This window comes from Grampus griseus, assembly GCF_964374135.1.
Source record: "Grampus griseus genome assembly, chromosome: 10".
Lineage (NCBI taxonomy): Eukaryota > Metazoa > Chordata > Mammalia > Artiodactyla > Delphinidae > Grampus > Grampus griseus.
The window spans coordinates 38278034-38301523 of record NC_139004.1 but is presented as its reverse complement, the minus strand read 5'-3'; the positions used below and the strand labels follow the sequence as shown (position 1 = coordinate 38301523).

The 23490-nt window shown below is 49.9% G+C and overlaps 1 protein-coding gene across 1 annotated transcript; it reads left to right on the top strand.

Annotated features, from left to right (window-relative positions):
• Nucleotides 1–979: 979 nt before the first annotated feature.
• Nucleotides 980–22787, top strand: DEF6 (DEF6 guanine nucleotide exchange factor). Its single transcript, XM_082663636.1, has 11 exons — nt 980–1098; nt 12186–12326; nt 12977–13162; nt 15166–15402; nt 15493–15639; nt 18857–18965; nt 19153–19451; nt 20531–20697; nt 20818–21016; nt 21981–22071; nt 22242–22787. Exons 1-11 carry the CDS (start codon nt 1003–1005, stop codon nt 22463–22465), a joined length of 1896 nt encoding a protein of 631 aa, XP_082519762.1. The 5' UTR covers nt 980–1002; the 3' UTR covers nt 22466–22787.
• The last annotated feature ends 703 nt before the right edge of the window (nt 22788–23490 follow it).

The following is a 23490-nucleotide window of genomic DNA, read 5'->3' as shown; positions in this document are numbered from 1 at the left end:
TGGAAGCAGGGGGAGCTGGGACATGCCCCCAGGGAGGGGTGTCTCGATTGCCCGAGCAGGCTCCGTCAACGTCCAGGGCCACTGTTCGTGGCAGGAATATGCCCCAGCCCTCACAGGTATTGGATCTAAAGAAACGGAAGCACTGATGTGGAAGGCCCTAAATCGCCAGCCTCCTGCTCCCAGGCACCCCTGAAGATGGACCCCACCATGAGCCTCACCCCCATGAACTTCAGAATCTCTAGGTCAGGGCCAGTGGGGCCCCAGAGTGGGCAATGCTCGGGGTGCCTTTTAGAACCAAAGCCTAGGGGATGGGGAGGCAGCCGATCATGTGCCAAGTCCTCCTGACCTGGAGAGGTGCCCTGGCCCAGCTCCTCCTCCAAGTTTGTATTGTTGCCTTTTGTTTTCTTCCACCTGGGAGGAGCCCTACCACCACGGTAATGTTAGATGGTCCTAAAAGAAATGCTTTATCCACTGCCTACTCTGTGCTTTACATCCATTCTCAGACCTCTTTACAATCTATGAGGTGAGTATTTCTCCTGCTTTACCAATGAGAAACTGCTCAAGGAGGTTAAGTTATTTATCCAAAGCCTCCTACCTGGTAAGTGTGGAATTGGTACAGGACCTGCCCCCTTTTATCTGACTCCAAAGTCGGGATGGGCTTGCTTTTCCCTCATCAAGCTGCCTCTGGGAGCCCAGAAGGCTCCAGGAGGCTCTGGGGCTGAGGAGGCCTCTAGAGGGCCTCACACCCAGGGAACCAGGCTGATCAGAGTTGGAGCTCTAGCTCCCCAGGGCTTGGACCCCAGTTCCCATGCGGGGAGTGGTGCCGCTGAGCACTGCAAGAGCAACAGGCTGGGTCCTGCCAGTGTGGGGAGCCCGCGAGAGCAGGCAGGTGGAGCTGTTGCTCTGCACCACGGCCCTTCTGCGGTCTCTGCAGCCGTTTGCATTTCCTGAAACCGGATCTTGGTGTCAGAGCCGCCCGTGGGCCGGGCGGGCGCCTCAGCCATGGCCCTGCGCAAGGAGCTGCTTAAGTCCGTCTGGTACGCTTTCACCGCGCTGGATGTGGAGAAGAGCGGCAAGGTCTCCAAGTCCCAGCTCAAGGTGAGGGGCACCGGGGGCGCGGGGGAGGCCGGCAGACACGTCTCATCAGCCCCTGCTGCCTGAAGCTAGACTTGAACCCTGTGCTCCTCCTGGGGCACCCAGCTAGCCAGGGACCCAGGAGGGGTGGGAGGGCCCGTGCTGGGGAACTGGGGCAACATGGCCTAGTGGATGCTGCTGCCCCCTGTCCAGAGGCCCCAGTGAGGTGTGTGCAGGGGCATCGCCCAGAGCCCTGGCCCCCAACTCTCGGGAGAGTAGAGGTGCCATCATGGGGTTCTGAGGGCCACAGGCCAAGCTGCATCCCAGACTCCGTGTGACGGGCACACGTCTCCCCAGAGTCAAGCTCGGGCACACACCCTACTCCTTCCTGCCGCTTCCTCCTGGCTTTGAAGAGAGACAGTTAGCTAGTGCTTGTCAGTCACTTCCTCTCGGAGCTGAGAGAGAGGGTTCAAGAGCCTCTCGCAGTCCCAAACCAGGCCAGCTCAGTCATCCTTCGCAGGAGAGCAGCTCCCCTGGACGTTGCCTCCCAGGTGGGACAGAGGTGGGAAGGGGCAAGGACTGAAGACCCCATTATACTGCTGCCTGGCTCACCACCCCCTTCACACCGTACACGCCAGGTTGAGAAACTTACCTTAGACCCTGAGAACTCGAGTAGGGAAGGGGTGGAATCTGAGCCCAGGAAGAGCCCCATCAGTGATTGCTCTGAAATTCATGCTTGGTCCTAGATAATTCCTGGGGGGCCGAAAAGTTTATCGCCTTCTTTCCTGTAGCCCCGCGTTAGTGCTGCCTTCACCCTAGTTAGCGGGGAAGAAACAAGGCCCTAGGCCATTGGAGCCAGGGAACGCGGGGAGTCAGGAGCAGGGTGGGCGTCAGCCCTCTGGGATCCGCCTTAGGGATTCATTCATTCACTCTACAAATATTTACTGAGCACCAGCTACGTGCCTGGCATGAGGCTAGGCCATAGTATCCTGGCATCTCCCCTGCCACCCACCCCCCACAGAGGAGGAGTGCAGTCTCAAGGAAACCTCCATTCTAATTGATCGAGCTAGGAGGTGCCTGGAAACCTGGGAGAGACGGATAGGACAGGTTAGGCATTGTACCCCACCCCTATTCCATCCCCCTACTTTTGAACTTGGACACGATGAACTTGGATGTCCCAAACTGGTCCTATCCCATAATCGACCCCTTAGCCAGACTTGTGAGCATCCAGTAAGTGACTCTTGGCTCCCCCAGGAAGGAGAGTCCACTACCACTCTTGATCATCTGAGAGAATCTCCCAACAGACAGGTTCTTCCTTACGTTCTACTTAAATTGTCTTATTGCAGGTTATGTAATCTAGTGAGGTCTTCAGTATAGACAGAGGAAAAGCAGATCATCCAAAATCTGTCCTTGTGGAAACTCCATGTCCTACATCCACCTCCCACTCTGCCCCTTTAACATCTTTCAGGAACAATCCCAACCTCCATGGTTTGTTGTCTCCAAGGTTCCATTTTCTACCACTCCATTACCTGTGGCCCTATGACACCTCCAGACTCTCTAAGCCTCTCATACATGGAAGATACAGCACTCCATGGCTCTCCGGTTCCTGGGCCAATCAGGCAGTAAGCCTTCTTAGTTTGAGCCTCTGTCTTGGCCTCTAACTGGGTGGATGCCTGTTCCCCACCCCCACAGGTTGAGTATTTGCAAGGAAGATCGCCTGGGGAGCTTGCATACTTGAACCATCTGCTGTCTTTGTACCGTCGCAGCTCACATTGAGCCCACTGCCAGCAGCCTCTGTGGTCCCACAGGATCAATGGTAGATTTCAGCCCACTTGACAGAAAACTTGTCCACTCTGGGAATCTGAGCTAGCAGTGGGAGCCTCAGGCCCAGCGGCCGGTGGGGCATAAATGGTAGGGCCCATGTCAGGAGAGGAAGATAAGGAAGGCAATTCTCCCTCAAGCCCATAGTGCTAGATACTGGAATGGGAGGAAGTAGTGATAGTGTTGGGGGTGGGGATGCCGGAAAGGCAAAAGAGCAATAGAGAAGTGGCCAGAAGGCAGAGGAAGAAGCAAATGAGATACAGACCTGCAGGGCAGGGCACACTCCTTCCACTGGAAGACTTGGTGAGAAGGGAAGAGATCTTGGGGTTAGCCCGTCCTTGCTAAAACTGCCTCTGGCCTTGGCGTCCTCAGTTGGGAAGAGGCAGGAGACCCGCACCAGCCCAGAGCAGGCTGTGTCTGTCTGCAACAGTCACCACTTCTCCCCTGATGTGTTGGTAGAAAGGCTGCCACCTGCTGTCCTGGGCAAAGCCGTGATGAGGCCAGAAGGAGGAGGAACAGCAAGTGCTCTGAGAAGTACCCCAAGGAGTCAGGATTGTTTTCTCTGAAGAAGAGAAGGCTTGCGGGAGAGATGAAATGAGTTTTCTTCTCTGAATTCTTTCTTTCTTTTTTTTTTTTTTTTTTTACGCGGGCCTCTCACTGCTGTGGCCTCTCCCGTTGCGGAGCACAGGCTCCGGACACGCAGCCTCAGCGGCCATGGCTCACGGGCCCAGCCGCTCCGCGGCAGGTGGGATCTTCCCGGACCGGGGCACGAACCCGTGTCCCCTGCATCGGCAGGCGGACTCTCAACCACTGCGCCACCAGGGAAGCCCCTTCTCTGAATTCTTATAGAAAGTACAATAGCCTTTGTCCAGGTGGGTTGAGAAAAATAAAAATAGATCAGTAAGAATGGCACTTCTGCCCAGAACGGAGTTAGGTTGAACACAAAGTTTCTCAGGACTGTGAGCTTTGGCAGGGTCCTCAGAATCTCCCTCTTTAAAGAGCTTTAGGAGTGAGTTCCCATCCTGACAGTGGGCTGCAGGGAGGCGAGCCTTGGGAATGATGGGTTTCCTAACGGCCATACCATCTTCCCTCTGGGAGCAGCTTTGGCTTTAGACTTCATGGATGATCAGCTAAGAATTTGGCTTCCTCACTCCCTGACTGCCAGGGCTGGAGAGAGGGGCCTGAGATTGGGCGCATGGTTGGAGCAGTGTGTCTCAGTGGGGATCCTAGGAGGCTCACCACTTCCCCTTGACAGACAGGAGCAGGGGGAAGGCAGGGAGGGTGAACTAGGGCCTTCCCTACTTGGCTCTGTCAGGTCTCCCAGAGCCTCTCATTGGCACTCGGGGCAGTCCTGGGGCCCAGGGAGGGTCTCTTGCCCACCAAGAGCCTCTGAGCTTCGGGCTGTGTCTCCTCTGGAGAGGGACAACCACCTTCTCCTCGGTAGAGAAGAAGTTAATAACAACTCCAGTCTCAGAATCTGATGAATGGGGTCTTCAGCTTTGCCCCGACCCCTGCCTGCTGTTGGTCTCCTCAGTCTACAGTGTGGAGGAAGGGGAGGATGATTCAATGATGTGCAGAGCACTTGACTCAGAGCCATATAAGCTGAGGCCTATATTGCTCCCCAGTAGGGTGACCTTAGGCAAGTCACTGCCCATCTCTGAACCTCTGGTTTCTCATCTGTAAAGCCTGAGGACTGAACTGGGGATCACCACGCTCTCTGGCTAGCCTCCGAAAATAAATTTTAACAAAGTACATCAAATAGGTGAAATTGATCCTTGATGCAGCTTCTCCTCTCCCTTTTCTGAGCCTCTGTCTTTCCTTTGATGCTGACAGCCAACCCCTCCAAGCCCCTTCTTGGAGGCACACAGCAGGCACACAGCTAATCCAGAGATTCCCATCTTTTAAAATTCCTGGTGCTACTCCCTCATGATAGTTTTGCTTTAGTACCCCACTGGTTGAGAAAAATACATTCAGTGACTCTTAAAAAGGATCTATATATTTTAAAAGAATTACTTAGCACCTAGCTACGTTTAAAGACTATAGACCATCTAAACGAGAGAGAGAGAGGAGAGAGAGAGAGGAGAGAGAGAAAGAAAGAAAGAGAAAAGAAAGAAAGAAAGAAAGGAAGGAAGGAAGAAAGAAAGAAAAAGGAAGGAAGGAAGGAAGGAAGGGAAGGAAGGGAGAGGGGAGGGAGGGAGAAAGACTAAGGCCAGCTAGGAGAAAGAAATTAGTCATTCTTTTTGTAGTTAGTGCTTGGTACTTTTATGGATTCCCATACCCTCTGTATCTGCGTCAACTCCTGAAGTCTGCGAACTACAGGACCATGGGCCTGGCGCCCATTGCATTGCTGCACTGGAGCTTTTAGGAAACTCCCAAGCCCCCAGGGGAGAACCACACCCCCAACATGCCTCCAGAGGAAACAGTGAATAAATGAAGCCTCTTAAAGGTCAATGGCTGCCAACCCAGAGGTCAGGGGCTGCTTGGGTGGGTGGGGAAGACAGAGAATCCTCTCCGGGGGAGCCCAAATGGCAGCTTGTGAAAACTACAGACACCTGGACCCCACCCCGGAAACTCTGAGTCAGTAGGTCTGGGCGGGCCCCAGCAGATTTCAGTTTCAACCAGCTCCCCAGGTGATTCTGATGCTTAACCTGAGCCAATGTAGCAGAGATCTAGCTAGGGCTTTAGAATCAGTCTTTGAGCAAGAGGACACTCCACCTCTCTGAGCCTTGGTTTCCTCCTCTGTAAAAGGAGGAGAATGAGAGCCCTGCCTCCAGGGCTAAGGATTGATTGAAATCGGCAGGTGAGTTCCGCAAGCCAGCCTCCACTCCTGCCATTTCCTTTCCAGCATGACCTTCCTCTGGTCACACTCTCTCCCCACCCCCGGCCCTTACCCGCACCCAGGCACAGGAAGCCTGGCAGTCTGAGGTCGGCTGAGCTCTCTGGGGAGAGGCCCTGAGCCCTGAGTGTCTAGAGCCTTTAATTCCTCTTTGTCCTGACACCTGATGGCTAACAGGGTCGGAGCCTCTCTGCCCTGGTCTCCTCAGATTCCCCTGGCAAAATGTCCAGGTGAGGAAGGTCTTAGAGGAGAGCGTGGGCCAGTGAACCAAAGAGAGGAACAGCTCAGATAACTCTGTGCTGCTGGGTGGCAGGTTCTATCCTGGGGTGGGAGGGAATTTGTATATCATCTCCTTGAACTCCATTTTTAGAAATGTGAAAACTGAGCCCCAGCGAGGTTCATGTGCTCAGAGAGATTCAGTCCACGTCCGTCTGACTTTTGTATTTTTCCTGCTTCTCCCCTTGAAGCACTTAGGTTCATTCAGTAGATATTTACTGAGTATCCATTATATGCCAGGTCCAGTGATACAGCAGTGGATAAAACAGACAAAAAAACGCACGCTTGTGTTGCTAACGTTCTAGTCAGAGAACACAGATGATAAAATAAGTGATACATGACATGGAGGAAAATAAAGCAGAAGATATCCCTATCCTTACTGTGGGGGGTAGAGGGGATAGGATTACAGATTTAAGTAAGGTGGTCAGAGAAGCCCTCCCTGAGAAGGTGACACCTAAGTAAAGATCAGAAGGAGGAGAGGGTGTGAGCCATGACCTGGGCGAAGAATGTTTCTGGTTGAAGGAATATCAAGGGCCAAGGCCCCGAAGCAAGAGTGTGCCTGGTGTGCTTGAGGAATGCAAAGGGGCCAGAGGGGCTGGAGAGAAGTGAGCAAGAGGGATGAGGTCAGAGAAGGTACAGAGTAAAATCTCTGGAAAGACTCTGAGATTTTACTCTGAGAACCTTGGGAAACCACTGCAGCATTTAAGTTAGACTTGAGGAGTTAGTCAAAAACATTGATTAACACAATGTGGGGGACACTGTGTTGAGCTCTGGAGTCAGGGTTGAGATTAGAGTCTTTGCTGCCCTCAAGGAATGTAGAACACCCAGAAATGCTCACACCAACAGGGAACAGCAAAAGAACATTATCACAGAGCAACTTAATAGCAGGGCACATTAATAACAGTGGTTAATGGCATCCTTTGTCCTTTAATCTCTATAGGTTAAAAATGTTGCCATGAAAACAATATATGCTCCTGGTTCCGAAGAATATAATTTTAAAGAAGTTGAAATTTACTAGAAAAGTAAAACATGTTTTACTGGTTAAAAAAATTGAAAGACAAAAATAGTGTTAAAGAATGTGAAATTGCCTCCCCTCCCTGGGGAAGAGTGGTAGGGTGATAGCTGTTAACAGTTTGCTGAGTCTTCTAAATTTTTTCTATGTACAAATAAACTTACTAGGTTGAACTATATGAAATTGCTGATGTTTGATTGTTTTGACCTACTAAAATAGCAGTTTAATATGGTTCAGCATAATCTTTGCACACATATTATTTTACAAATATTTCATTCTACAGCTTGCTTTTTTCCACCTGCCAGTATAGTATGCATATCTTTCCATGTCTGTTCATACAAATATAATAATAAAAATAGCTCACAACTTTTATTAAGCAATTTCTATTATTGCACTATGTACCCGGTGCTGTGCTAAGCTCTTCATTCTAAAACACCCTGTGGAGCAGGCGCCTTTTTTTCCTCAAAGAGGAGGAGACTAAGGTCTTGGAGAAGTTAAATCACCTGCCCATAAGTACACATGTGGCAGAAGTTAAATTTTCAACCACACACAGGTCTATGACTTGGTGTACCTGTCCCCTCTTTTTTTTTTTTTTTTTTTTTTGCGGTACGCGGGCCTCTCTCACTGTTGTGGCCTCTCCCGTTGCGGAGCACAGGCTCTGGACGCACAGGCTCAGCGGCCATGGCTCACAGGCCTAGCCACTCCGCGGCATGTGGGATCTTCCCGGACCGGGTCACAAACCCGTGTCCCCTGCATCGGCAGGCAGACTCTCAACCACTGTGCCACCAGGGAAGCCCACCTGTCCTCTCTTGAAGGAGCCTTGGGCTGTCTCCAGTGCCTCATTTATTCTCCGTTTCTTTCTTTCTTCTTTCTTTCTTTCTTTTTCTTTCTTTCTTTCTTTTTCTTTCTTTCTTTTTTCTTTCTTTCTTCCCTCCTTCCTTTCTTTCTTCCTTCCTACCTTCCTTCCTTTCTTTCCTTCCTTTCTTTCTCTCTTCCTTTCTTCCTCCCTTCCCTCCTTCCTACCTTCCTTCCTTTCTTCTTTCCTTCTTTGCTTCATTTCTTTCTCTCTTCCTTTCTTCCTTTCTTCCCTCCCTCCCTTCCTCCCTCCCTCCCTCCCTTCCTTCCTTCCTTCCTTCCTTTCACCATGCCACGGCTTTCGAGATCTTAGTTCCAGGACCAGGAATCAGCCCGTGCCCCCCGCAGTGTAAGCGCAGAGCCCCAACCACTGGACTGCCAGGGAAGTTCCCAATGCCTTTTATTCTAAACTATGCTTCAGTAAGCATTCTTGTACAGGTAACTGTTCTCTTGAGCATCTATAGGTTAGATGATTAAAATTGCTGGGGTCATGCCCAATTTTATTTTTGATACAGTCTTGCCCTCCAGAAAGACTACAAATTCACATCTCAACAGTGGGGCATTTGAGTTCCCATTTCTCCACAACCTCCTCAATACTTGATAGTATCAGTCTTTTGCATCTTTGCTAATTTGTTAGGTAAAAAATTGCACTTTCTATATGAGAAGGGAACTTATATTTGTTCTGTGCAGAGCTAACTCTCTCACTCTCTCTATATATATATCTCACTCCATCCTCACGGCCCCTATACGTGGTGGGTATTATCCCCTGTTTCACTGACAATGATACTGAGGCTCAGGGGGTGAAGGAGTTTATCCAAGGCCTCATAACTAGAAAGTGAAGGTTCCTGGCCTTCCATATCCCCCCGCACGCTTCACTGGAGTGTAGCCATTTGGCTGGGCTATGCAGGAAGCTTCCTCAAAGAGGTGCTTTAGGAGGCTTGAAGAAAGATAAAGACATGGGTAATTTGAAAAGAGGCCAGGAGGCAACAGGTAGAAATATGTGAAACTCTTAGAATAACACCTATCTCTTCAGAAGTGGGTATTTGTCTTGTGTTGGTCACCCTGGATTCTAAGTGCTAAGCATGGAGTGGTGGCACCTCTTAGAGTGTGGACTGGTATCCTATGACCACGGATGTATTAATCATGTATTCTCTGCATATAGGTGGTAGAAACCAAGCTCAAAATAACTTAAAGGAGATGTTATAGATTGACTCACATAACCAACAAAACTCCAAGCATAGTATTGGCTTCAGGCATGGCTGGATCTAGGTCCTCAAATGATGACTCTTTATACCTTGACTCTGCTTTTCTTCACTGATAGCTTTATTCTTAAGCAGGTACTTCCCACACAGGGACAAAAATGTCAGCTACCTCTATCTTCTAACAGCTTAACTCTTTCCATGTATACCCATGGGAAAGAGTACACCTCTTCTCCACTAGAGGAAGCAAAAATCCCAGGGATGATTCTCATTGGCCTAGATTTGGTCATGTGCATCCTTGAACCAAACACCACGACTCCAATGTGCCCACCTCTGCAGCCAGGTAGGGTAGGGGTGCAAATGGCCAATACCACAGATATTGAAAATGGGGGAGAGTTACTTCTCAAAGGAAAATCAAGGCTCCATTACCAAAATAAGGGAGGGGGGCAGAGTTCATCAGGAAGAAACTTCAGATGTCCTTTAGAGCAAGAGTAGGCAAAACCAAAGATGGCACATGAGCTAATTTGAAGATCATGGGAATGAGCGTTGGGGTGGGGATCAGAGATGGCTGTCCAGAGGGAAAGGAGGGAAAAGAGATACACCAATCCCCTTGCTGGGCCCCCCCTACTTCCCACTTTGCTGAGTTGAACCTGAGGCCCAGGAGAACATTAGGAAGAAGTCTCAAACCCTTCTACCCCTCCTCTCACAAAAGAGAATAAAGAAATGAAGACTTGGTATACACGCCATCTCTAGGATGTTGCCAGCTTCTGCCTCAGAGGAGCTGATTCCAAGGTGGACTGCTGGTGGTGGAAGCAGCCCTTAAATACAGCATTTATTGACTGCCTTTGGTGTGCAGAAGAGGACATAGGTGCTGTGAGACATAAAGATGAACATAGACCTGGCCTCCAGAGTTCACTATATAGTTGGGGAATGAGGCTCAGGGTCAATATATATATATATATTTTTGTTATACATTTATTTATTTATTTTTGGTTGCATTGGGTCTTCATTGCTGCACGCGGGCTTTCTGTAGTTGTGGCGAGCGGGGGCTGCTCTTTGTTGCAGTGTGCAGGCGTTGCATTGCGGTGGCTTCTCTTGTTGTGGAGCACGGGCTCTAGGTGTGCAAGCTTCAGTAGTTATGGCTCGTGGGCTCTAGAGCACAGGCTCAGTAGTTGTGGCTCATGGGCTTAGTTGCTCCACAGCATGTGGGATCTTCCTGGACCAGGGTGCGAACCCATGTCCCCTGCATTGGCAGGTGGATTCTTAACCACTGCTCCATCAGGGAAGCCCCAGGGTCAATATTTTAATGGGGAAGCAGCCTTCAGAGCCGAGAACAACCAGTTGCAACCTCAACTCTGCCAGTTACTCTTAACCTGTCCAAGCCTCAGCATCTTCATCTGAAAAACAGAGATAATAATGTCTGTATATCATGGTTGCTGAGATTAGACGTGGGGTATAGAAAGCACCTCATACAGTGGCTGGCACATACTAGGTGACAATTTTTAATCATTCACGCTGTCTGTGATAAGTGCTATAACAGAATTACCCCAAGACAATTTTATTTTTTTCCTGATCTCCTTGTTCAAGCTTCAACATCTTTGTTCTAATATCCTGGGTTTGTTAACCAACCCATTTCCCCTCTGTACTGTCATGGCCGCCATCCCTTTTAGCCTTGTCCTCCACATCCCACAGACCATTTTTCGTGGCCCTTCTTTGCTCCCTCTCCAGCTCCCTTCCATCTTTAGCAGGGCAGTGACTGGAACTGCACATGCCCTTCCTGGAGCAGACACACTGGACTCCAGGCACACAGCAGCCTGAGTCTTTGATGGTAGATGTCAGGCTTCTGCCCTTGAGCCTTGGGATCTGCAGAGCTGGATTTGGATCCTAGGCTCTTGCTCAGTGTGGGTCCTTGGGCAAGTTACTGAGTCGGTTGAGCCTCGGCGTCCTTGTCTGCAGAAAGGGCACATACCTGCCTGACGAAGTGGCAAAGGGCATGGCCGCCTTGGTTTGAATCCCAGCTCTGCCAGTCCTGTGCCCTTGGGTGAGTTACTTAATGTCTCAGAGCCTAGGGTTTTTTTTCATCTGTGAAATGAGGATATAAACACTGGTTATGTGGGTTAAGTGAAGTATATGTAAAGTGCTGAGCACAGTGCTTGGTGCATAGCAGTGTACAAGTTTTAGTTTTTTGGATTTTATTGAGGTATAATGTACATTTTAATTTCAGGTTTACAATGTAATGATCATATATATATATATATATATATATATATATATATATATATATATATATATATATAGTGAAATGATCACCACAGTGAGTCTAGTTAACATCTGTCACCATACATGGTTACACAAAATTTTTTTTCTTGTGATGAGAATTTTTAAGACCTACTCTCTTAGCTACTTTCAAAGATGCAATACAATATTGTTAATTATAGTTACCATGCTATATATTATATCTCCCCAGGACTTTTTTTTCAATATTTATTTATTGTATTCATTTATTTAGCTGCGCCGGGTCTTAGTTGCTGCACGCGGGATTTTCGTTGTGGCACGCAGGATCTTTAGTTGCGGCATGCGGGCTCTTTTAGTTGCAGCATGTGGGATCTAGTTCCCTGACCAGGGATCGAACCCGTGCCCCCTTCATTGGGAGCTCAGAGTCTTAACCACTGGACCACCAGGGAAGTCCCCTCATGACTTACCCGAAGTTTGTACCTTTTGAGCACCTTCACACATTTCACCTCCCTGCTCCACACCTCTTGCAACAGTCTGTTCTCTGTATCTGTGAACACCTTTTTTTCCCTTTTTAAAAAATTCTACATATAAGTGAGATCATATGGTATTTGTCTTTCTCGATCAGACTTATTTCACTTAACATAATGCCCTCAAGGTCCATCCATGTTGTCGCAAATGGCAAGATTTCATTCCTTTTTTAATGACTGAATAACATTCCATTGTGTCTATATATACAGAAGCTTTAGTTATGATTGAATTGAATAATGTATGCAGAAGACTCAGCCAGAATGGGGGTGGGGACAAGTGAGGAGGTGGGAGCCGCCCTTTGGCCCAGTTTTGGTTGGGGTTCAGGAAGGCAAACTGCCCTCTGTCTCAGGTGCTGTCCCACAACCTGTACACCGTCCTGCACATCCCTCACGACCCTGTGGCCCTGGAGGAGCACTTCCGAGATGATGACGATGGCCCTGTGTCCAGCCAGGGGTACATGCCCTACCTCAACAAGTACATCCTGGACAAGGTGGGGCCCCTCTAACCTCTCCCCACTTCCCAACCTGACCAGCACCCTAATACATTGCCACCCCAACTCCTCTCCCTATGAACCCCATTTCTATCCCCTCTGTCCACCCCTGCTCTCCCATCTCCATCCTTCACCTCCCAGCCACTTGCGCCCTCCTGGCTCCCCTTAACTCGCTCTCAAGCTTCCTCCTCTCTATCCTAGCCTCCACCTTTCCGACGACCTTCCACCCCATCCCTGCCTAGCTTCCAGCTGTAACTTTTACAGAAGACTCTCCAGTTTCTCCCAAGTGCTGTCCCCCCTGCTTCTCCCAGCTGTCACTGTCTTCTCAGTTTCTCCTTGACTGTCCACTCCCTCCTGGGCTTCCCCTTCTTTCTCCCTGGGCTGAGGGACCTGAGTTTCTCTGTGTGCAGGGGACTTGGGGGCAGTGGTTGTGAGGGAGTGGTGGCAGTAGCAGGGCTGGGGGCTGGGGTCAGGCTGGTTGGTCAGCTAGTTACCTGATCATCAGCTCAGGGACTCCTCAAGTTAGAGCCCCAACATGGCAGTGTGGGGAGCAGGGGAATAGATGACCCTAAGAAGCCAGCTGGAGCCTAGTTGGGTGGTAGAGCAGGGACGGGGCAGCCTTCTCAGCTGACTTGCCGGCCTGGTGGCAGGTGGAGGAGGGGGCTTTCGTTAAGGAGCACTTTGATGAGCTGTGCTGGACCCTCACGGCCAAGAAGAACTATCAGGTGGATAGCAACGGGAACAGCATGCTCTCCAATCAGGATGCCTTCCGCCTCTGGTGCCTCTTCAACTTCCTGTCTGAGGACAAGTACCCTCTGATCATGGTTCCTGATGAGGTAAGCCCCAGGGACTTTATCACTTGGGGACAGACCTTAGCAGAACCATGAAGGAGGCCAAATTGCCTCCGTACTTTCCCACATCCCCTTTCTTCTTTATCTCCCCACCCTGGGACCTGTTCACACCCATCTGTCTCCAGATGCTTAGAAGTGTCCATATCAGAACAATTATGCCTTCTCCCAGGAGGTCAAAAACTACACTTCCTTCAAGGCTCTGCTAGCCCTCACAGTAGGAAAATGATCTGCAAATTCTATTTACACAGAGGTGTGAATGCCTGATACATGACTGGGCATTTAAAAATGAGAACATTTAAAATCAAATGGCAGGATTTTAGGCGCTGTGGCAACCTGAGAAGGATGCTATTATTAGGGGAATAGAGACCTTCCTGGGACATCTCTCCAGTTACTCCAAGTGTGCAACCAAGTCTGCCCCTGGTTTCAGATTTTCTCTTCCTACCTTCTACAATATAGGAGAGAGCCAGGGCAGACTCCCCTCAGGGCCCCAGAGAAGGCATCCTGGGAGCAGAGACCTAGAATCTAGCCTCTACCTCCTTAACTCATGGGTGAAGCCAGGGCAGATGCCCCCCCTTTTCCAGTCACCCTGCACCCTCCCTCTACTCCCCCTCCTCTCTCCCCTGTCCATTCAGCCTTCTCCTGACCCTTTAGCCCTTTTGGTGGTTGCGAAGATACCAGGGCGAATTTAGGTCTTTAGAGTAGGGTACGTGGGGGAGAGATCCACCGTATTTACAAGAAGTCCTGGCACATCTAACTGCGCTCAGATTCGTGCCCTTGCCTCTGTTGAAGAGTGAGGGGTGTCCCGCCCCACTCTCAACAGAGACCCAGTAGCCCCCAGAGTGAAAGTCCTGGAGAGAGTTTCCCAAGGAGCTGCTGGGGCAGTCGAGGGACATGTGTCTATCTATATAGACACCTGGCTGGCTGGGCATCTTTGTCAGACTCCTGCCAGTCAGGATGAGTGGCCTCTCAGAGGTCAGAAAGCTGCTTGCTACTGTGATCAACATGCCGTGTGAACAAACTGCAGCAGGAGGTACCCCAACCACCACTTCCTGTTCCTCTGTAACAGGTTTCCTGTCCCTGCTCTGCTTACTCCACCTCCAATCCCCTTGCCCTCCCATAGGGGAAGGATCCCTAAGGTTGGGGCTTGGGGCTTGGAATAAGGACTCATGGGATGCGGATCTGAATTGAGTTCTGGCTGCTACCAACTTGCTGTATGATTCAGAGCAAGTCACTTCCCCCCACCCCCCGCACTTTTTTTTTTTGAAAGGAATTCCTTTATTTTTTATTATCATTTTTTATTTATTTATTTTATTTTTTATTTTTGGCTGTGTTGTTGGGTCTTCGTTTCTGCGCAAGGGCTTTCTCCAGTTGCGGCAAGCAGGGGCCACTCTTCATCGCAGTGCGCAGGCCTCTCACTATCGCGGCCTCTCTTGTTGCAGAGCACAGGCTCCAGACGCGCAGGCTCAGTAGTTGTGGCTCACAGGCCTAGTTGCTCTGCGGCATGTGGGATCCTCCCAGACCAGGGCTCGAACCTGTGTCCCCTGCATTGGCAAGCAGACTCTCAACCACTGCGCCACCAGGGAAGGCCCCCTTCCCCTTTGAGCCTCAGTTTTGTCATCTGCAAAGTGAGGATATTGGATGAGAGGGCCCTTGTTCCCCTGTTGACATTTTCTATGACTTGCTGTCTCGGCCTGGCCCCTGGCCCCCTCAGCTCCCACCTCACCCTGCCCTTAATTCAAGGCAGGAAGGAGTGAGACTGGAGCTTGGGGAGGGGATGCCTGAATTGAAGTTGGAGCTCCAGGATTCCCTCCTAAATCTCTACTCAGGTGTCCTCCAGCGTTTAGTTGTTTTGTCCTCTGACCCTACCCCACCGTCCTGTCCCTGGTCACTTCTGCCCAGGCCCCGGGCGCCTGATGGGAGCGCCCCCTGGTGTTGGCACCAGCGCCACAGCCTGCTGCAGCCACCAAGCCTTCCCTCCCCCGCTCCAGGTGGAATACCTGCTGAAGAAGGTGCTCAGCAGCATGAGCTTGGAGGTGGGCTTGGGTGAGCTGGAGGAGCTGCTGGCCCAGGAGGCCCAGGCAGCCCAGAGCACCAGTGGGCTCAGCGTCTGGCAGTTCCTGGAGCTCTTCAACTCAGGCCGCTGTCTGCGAGGCGTGGGGCGAGACACCCTCAGCATGGCCATCCACGAGGTCTACCAGGAACTCATCCAAGACGTCCTGAAGCAGGTCAGGCCAGGCTGGGAACTAGGGGAGGACCCCGAGGAGGGTGAAGGTGGGGGGGGGCAGTGATGCCTCTGACTTTGATCTGGCTGGCAGGGCTACCTGTGGAAGCGAGGGCACCTGAGGAGGAACTGGGCAGAACGCTGGTTCCAGCTGCAGCCCAGCTGCCTCTGCTATTTCGGGAGTGAAGAGTGCAAGGAGAAAAGGGGTACAATCCTGCTGGATGCGCAGTGCTGCGTGGAGGTGAGGGGGACAGTTGAGGGGGTGAAGCACATCTCAAGGCTCAGAGGGGCTCCAGTGCAGTGTGAAGGCAAGAGGGTCAGGAGGAGGGTAAATGGGAAAAGCCACAGTGACAAATTCCCGCTTAGATGAGTGCAACCCAAATACAGCTGACCCTTGAACAACACAAGTTGGAACTTATATGTGAATTTTTTTCAATAAATACATTCAGGAGTACAGCCAGCACCATCAGCAGTTGGTTGAATTTGCAGATGTGGAACCAGGATACTGAGGGCTGACTTTAAAGTTATATGTGGATTTTTGACTGGGCAGAGGTTTGGCACCCCTAACCCCTGCATTGTTCAAGGCTCAGTTGCATACCTGGGTACCTCAAGGCTATTCTCAGCCATGGCAGCAATTTTTTTTTTCTTTTAGAAAAGTAACACACTTTATTTTTTCTTCCAGTTTTATTGAGCTATAATTGACATACAGCACTGTATAAGCTTGAGGTGTACAGCATAATGATTTGACTTACATACATCATAAAGCGATAAGCACATAAGTTTAGTGAACATCCCTCATCTCATATAGATACAAAATTAAATAGAAAAAAATTATCTTGTGATGAGAACTCTTAGGATTTATTCTCTCAGCAACTTTCCTATATAACATACAGCAGTGTTAATTTATCATGTTGTACGTTACATCCCTAGTACTTATATCTGGAAGTTTATACCTTTTTTTCTTTTTTAAAATTTATTTTATTTATTTTTTGGCTGCGTTGGGTCTTCATTGCTGCGCGCAGGCTTTCTCTAGTTGCGGCAAGCGGGGCTACTCTTCGTTGTGGTGCACGGGCTTCTCATTGCAGTGGCTTCTCTTGTTGTGGAGCACGGGCTCTAGGGCGTGTGGACTTCAGTACTTGTGGCACACAGGCTCAGTAGTTGTGGCTCGCAGGCTCTAGAGCGCAGGCTCAGTAGTTGTGGCGCATGGGCTTAGTTGCTCCACGGCATGTGGGATCTTCCCGGACCAGGGCTCAAACCCGTGTCCCCTGCATTGGCAGGCGGATTCTTAACCACTGTGCCACCAGGGAAGCCCTGGAAGTTTGTGCCTTTTGATGACCTTCCCTCCTTCCCTCTATCCCCGCAACAACCTCCCTCCCCACCTCTGGTAACAACAAATCTGATCTCTTTTTCTATGGATTTGTTTGTTTGTTTTTGAAGTATAATTGACCTACAATACTGTGTTAGTTCCTGTTACACAATGTAATGGTTCGGTATTTCTATATATTTCAAACTGACCTCCACAATAGGTCTAGTTATGATAGGTCACCATACAAAGATAACTATGTAATCATAGTTATTGACTATATTCCCCACACTATTCATTTTACACCCATGACTCACTTATTTTGCAACTGGAAATTTGTACCTCTTAATCTTCCTCAACTTCTTCCTTCCTCTCACTACGCCCCCTACCCTCTGGCAAACACATCTGTTTGTTCTCTGTATCTATAACTCTGTTTATGTTTTGTTATGTTTGTTTATTTGTTTTGTCTGTTTTAGATTCCATATGTCAGCACTTTTTAAAAAAAAAACCAAACTGCAAATCAAATACTAAAGTCATTGGTGAATAATGTGGACTTTGCTAAAGATTTCAGAGGAGCGGCTTATGTCTCACTCTACCCAGCAAAACTTTCTAAAATTCCTCTGAAGTTCTTTCTCCTTCACCCAAATTCCATTCCCTTTGGCAACTCTATACCTCCCTATTCTTTCTCCCTTCCCATCCCTTTTCCTCCCTTGACTCTGTCCATTATTTTAGAGGCTTAAAACAACAATTTTAAAAACTGTAGTGAAAAAATATACATAACATGAAATTTGCCATTTTAACCATTTTGTGTTACAATTCAGTAGCATTAAGTACATTCACATGTAACCATCCCAATTATCTATTTCCAAAACTTTTTTATCATCCCAAACAGAAACTCTGTACCCATTAAGCAATAACTCATCCGTCCTTCCCTCCAGCCCCTGGTAACCTCTATTCTGCTTTCTATCTCCATGAATTTGCCTGTTCTAGGTGCCTCATATAAGTGGAATCATATAATATTTGTCCTTTTATGTCTGGCTTCTTTCACTTAGCATCATGTTCTCAAGCATGTTGTGGCATGAATCAGGACTTCATTCCTTTTTATGGCTGAATAATATTCCATTGTAAGGATGTACCACATTTTGTTTATCCATTCTTTGAGGATATTGGGTTGTTTCCATCTTTTTGCTATTGTGAATAATGCTATTATGAACATCCAGGTACAAGTTTCTGGGTGGATATATTTTTTTTCTCAGGGTACATACCTAGGAGTAGAGTTGTTGAACCATACATTAATTCTATGTTTAATTTTTGAGGAACAGCCAGACTTTTCTACAGTGGCTGCACCATCTTCCATTCTTACCAGCAGTGTATGAAAGTTCCAATGTATCACCAACACTTTTTATTTTACCTTAAAAAATGTTATTATTATAGTCATCCTAGGCTCTATCCATTTTTGTCACATAGGGAAACAGCTGTCATTGTGGAAACAGCCCAGATCTAGGCAGAAATCCAGCTCCACCACTAATAGGCAGTGTGAATTGGGCAAGTTCCTGGACCTCTTAGAGCCTCAGTTTCTTTCTCTGTAAAGTGGAGCTAATGATCCATGCCTGGTACAGACTCTAGAACACATGAAGCTCAGTAGGTGATAGCTATTATTTTCCACTAGAATGTAAGCTTAGGGAAGGCAGGGATTTGGTCTGTTAGGCACATCTCAGTATCCCAAATGCCCAGAGCAATGAGTGGCACTCAGTAGACACTACAAAATATCTGTGGAATGAATGAATGGAGAACTTTCTCAAAAGGCAGGGCTTTGTGGAAATGAACGGTCTCGATAGTGAGGACCCTGTCATGGGAGATGTTCCAGCGTGATCTGCATAAACACTGAGTGATCCCTCTGTGCTAGGCCCCATGGAGAGATACCAAGAGAACAGTCCCACCTTCAAAGAGCAAAGGATACGGAGCTGTGGGCACACAAGTATCCCCATAACTAACCTTCAAACCGGGCCACGCAGGCTCCTGTCAGAGTGGGAGGGGTGCCCGGGGAGGATGGTCAGCCAGCGGGGGTAGGGGCTGGAGCTGCAGCACCCCTGGGGCAGGTGTGGCCCTGACTCCAGTGAAGCCAGCCTGTCTGGGACCGTCCACCCTCTCCCAGGTGCTGCCCGACCGAGAAGGGAAGCGCTGCATGTTCTGTGTGAAGACTGCCTCCCGCACGTACGAGATGAGCGCCTCAGACACGCGCCAGCGCCAGGAATGGACGGCTGGTGAGTGCTCGCTGGGTGGCCTGGACCTGGCTGGCCCTCAGTCGCCTCACCTGTGAAAGGGGGTGACAGCACTTTGCCCAGCGGGAGGCTGGGCACGGGACACGGGCAACTCCTAAGGCCCCTTTCTGGAGGTGGGTCACCTCGAGGCTGCCCTGCCCCCGGCCAGCCCCTCCCGCTCCCTCCGCAGCCATCCAGACGGCGATCCGACTGCAGGCCGAGGGGAAGATGTCGCTGCACAAGGACCTGAAGCAGAAGCGGCGCGAGCAGCGGGAGCAGCGGGAGAGGCGCCGGGCGGCCAAGGAGGAGGAGGTGCTGCGGCTGCAGCAGCTACAGGAGGAGAAGGAGCGGAAGCTGCAGGAGCTGGAGCTGCTGCAGGAGGCGCAGCGGCAGGCCGAGCGCCTGCTGCAGGAAGAGGAGGAGCGGCGCCGCAGCCAGCACCGCGAGCTGCAACAGGCGCTCGAGGGCCAGCTGCGCGAGGCTGAGCAGGTGGGGCAGCACAGCGCAGGAGGCGGTGGGCTGAGGGGTGTGGTGCGGTATGGCCTGGGAGCTGAGCACTGGGGGCGGGGCCTGGGGCGGACCCTTGGTCGAGGGCGGAGCCACGCATTGAGGAATGCAAGTGGAGGCGGGGCTTGTCTTGAGGGGTTTTGGGAACAGAGCCTGTGGGCTTGAAGGATGGGTATGGGACGGGGACTGTGCCAGGAACAGGGCCTGTGGGATAAGGAACCTGGCCGAGGGATGGCTTGAGAGGAGAGATGGTAAGGGGGCGGGGCCTGAGCCTACGAAATGGGAGGGTCGGACCTGAGTGCTAGGTGTAGAGTGGGACCTGGCTCAGAAACCTTGGCTGGGGGCGGGACTTGGACAGAGGAGCTGCTAAAGACGGTGTGAGTGGGGATGAGTTTGGACCAAGGCTGGACTAGGTTGGACTAGACTTGATCTGAGTTTATAATGAAACCATTTTGGGGAATGCAGGATGGGAGGAAGGCAGGATGAATGTGGAGGTGGACTAAGCGTGTAGAGGCAATTAGATTTAGGATTTAAGAGATCTAGATCTGGAGTCAGACACTGTGGATTCAATCCCAGCTCTGCCTCTTAGGAACCGTGTGATCCCAGGGAAGTTACTCAGCCTTTCTGTGCCTCAGTTACCTGTGACATGTTGATGCCAATAGAACTTGGCTTATAGAGGTATGGAAAGGAGGATCAACTAAGGAAACACTTTGAGTTATAATTGTTATAACAATTATAATTATTGTCATTCCCTTCCAAGCACTACCCTAATTATAATTATAAAACGTTATATTATAATGTATAATAATAACTATTAAGGCTGGTGCTAAAAAGGGGATGACTTGAGCCCCTTTCCCCCATGTAGTTCACTGACCATTATCTGAATTAGTCAGGCTTGCAGAGGGGATCAGATCAGGAAACGCTGACATGAAGGAACTCCCCAGACCCTCACCCAGAGATACGTAGTTGGGCTGGCCTAGCAAAGCCCTGGGGAAAGGAGCAGCATACCTGCTGCCTCTCTCCCCCATGCCCCCATTGACCTGGCTCCATTTCCCGAGCAGGCAAGGGCCTCCATGCAGGCTGAGATGGAGCTGAAGAAGGAGGAGGCTGCCCGGCAGCGGCAGCGCATCGAGGAGCTAGAGGAGATGCAGCAGAGGCTTCAGGAGGCCCTGCAACTGGAGGTGAAAGCTCGGCAAGACGAGGAGGCCGTGCGCCTAGCCCAGACCAGGTAGAACTGAGGGGCCCCTTCTGCTTCCCCTCCCTGACTTCCCGACCCCAACCCCGCCCCACTTGCCGAGCACCTGCGAGGTGCCTTGGCTCTGGAGGTGACACAGTGGATGCCTGGCAGACTGCTGGAGGAGGAGGAGGAGAAATTGAAGCAGCTGCTGCAGCTGAAGGAGGAGCAGGAGCGCTATATTGAGCGAGCACAGCAGGAGAAGCAGGAGCTGCAGCAGGAGATGGCCCTGCAGAGCCGCTCCCTGCAGCAGGCCCAGCAGCAATTGGAGGAGGTGCGACAGAACCGGCAGAGAGCCGACGAAGATGTGGAGGTGAGGCCTGGGGTGGAGCAGTTTGGAGGCTGCCAGGTGAACGAGGGTGAGCGTGTTAACGCACAGGCTCTGGAACCTTCCCTCAAGCTCTATCCCTCAGGCTCCATCATTGCCTGGCCGTGTGACCTCTGACAAGTTGCCTAACCTCTCTGAGTTCCAAGTCCCTTATCTGAGAAAGGAGACTGATAATAGCATTGCTATGAAGATTAAATGAGATAACACGTGAAATTAAGTATGTAGTAAGCACTGAAGAAACCTTAGCTATGACTTTTATCATTGTTATTAATCTGGGCAAAAATTTTTCCTCCTACTCTTCCAGCCCCTACTTTGCTGTCCCTGTACTTTGGCTCCATTCTTTGGAGCCTGAATCTCCATAGAAGACTTTTTTTTTTAACTTTTGATGTTTTGTTTTTATTAATATTGATTATTTTATTTTGCTTTGTTGGCCTACGTGGTCATTGTAAAAAATTCAAACATAGAAATAAGTATCAAAGAAAGGGAAAGTTCCTCTATGATTCCCCACCCCACAACCGCTGCTAATGGCTGAGTGAACACTGGAGCAGAGGCTTTTGCATTAGGTCTTGGGAAGGTGGTGTAATGCAGTGGTTCAGAGCTCCGTGTATGTCCCTGGGCAAGGCACTTAACCTCTTTTGAGTTTGTTTGCTATTAACTTCTGCTCTGGAAGTTAAATAAGATATTAGTACATCTTAGCTGCTTAATAAGTGGAAACTATGGTTATTTCTGACCCTTTGAGGGCCTGTGAGTCCCCTGAAATTCGACGCCAACTCATTATGAGTTGAGTTCTTAATGATTTCATAACTCTTTATGAACATACATGAGTTTTTCTGGGGAGATGATCAATAGCCTTTGTCAGATCCTAAGGGGCATGTGAACCTGAAATGGTCAAGACTCTCTGTCTTGGAGGGTTGCTCTGACCCACTCCTCCCTGGTCCTGCCTGCACAGGCTGCACAGCGGAAGTTGCGCCAGGCCAGCACGAACGTGAAACACTGGAATGTCCAGATGAACCGGCTCATGCATCCAATAGAACCTGGAGGTGAGGAGGGTTAGACCCTGGAGCTTTCCCTGGAGCGGGGATGGAGAAGGGAGGGTGGAAGGGATACCCCCAGATCTACCGAGCCAGCACAGGACTGCAGGTCAGCGGGTTCTCCTCTCCCCCTTTGCATGCACCTTGCTCCTTCCTCATACCTGCCTTTTTTCTGCTAGACAAGCGTCCCACCACCAGCAGCTCCTTCACAGGCTTCCAGGCCCCTCAACTTGCCCGCCGCGACTCCTCCCTAAAACGCCTGACTCACCGGGGATCCCACGGCAGCAAGACCCCCTCACCCAGCAGCAGTGAGCAGCAGAAGTCCCTCAATTGTGGGGAAGAGGCGCCCATCTCAGCTTCTGCCCCTCAGGAAGATAAAGTGGACCCAGCACCAGAAAACTAACCTCTACTAGCCTCTTTACCCCAACCTCATGCCTACTAGGACCTGGCCACAGCTGGCCTGTGGGTGACACCAGCCTCTGCAGAAGAAGGAGCTACAGTCCTGGTGCCAAGGGCCCAGGCCCTCCAACCACGAAACAGTCCAGAATGGAACCTGGTTCATCTTTTTGCACCAGCCCCAGGCCCCAGACCACTGAGGCTGTCAGGGATGTTAATCCTTGAGAACTCGACCCTGTGCCTTAACCCAAAGGACTCTATGCCCTAGGCTGGGAAAGAGAGTCAACAAGCAAGCCAGGGGCCATCTGTCCCCAGACTGCCACCAAGTTGTGGAGGCACATTTCCAAATAAAATCAGCTCTTGGGATAAATTATGCATCAGGTCTATAGTCTGTCTCTTCTACCATTTTCTCTCTTCTTCCCTCAAGTCCAGTTATATGTCCCAGAAAGAGTAAGGTATAATGCAGTGGCTAGGAAAGTACACTCTGCCACTTTCCAACTGGGTGACTTTGGTCAAGCTTCTTCACCTCTCTGTGCTTCAGTTCCCATGTTGGCAAAATAGGGATAGTATAGTACCTACCTTACAGGGTTGTTCTGAGGATTAAGTGTTCAGCACGTGAGCAAGCACTATTATTGGTATCACCCCAAAGTGTTTATTGAATGTATATTCTATGCCTTGCAATTTCCCAGTTTATTTAATTCTCATGGCAATGCTGAGAGGTGGATATTATTATTCTCATTTTACATGTGTGGAAATTGAGGCTCAGAGAAGTCAGGTAACTTGCCCAAATCGTTTCAAACTTGCTTCTCTTCCCATATTGTCTGACTTACCTACCTTGTTACCTAAGACAGAGATCTGGGAATCTAGGATGACTTGCTCCCTCCCTGCCATCCCCCTCATGAAAAACCCATCATTAAATCCAGTAGATTCTCTCTCCTTCATGCTCTCATATCTACTGCTCAATCTCTATCCCCATGGCTCCTGCCAAAATTTTATCCTCCACCTGCATGCTCACCTTTGACTCCTTCTCCA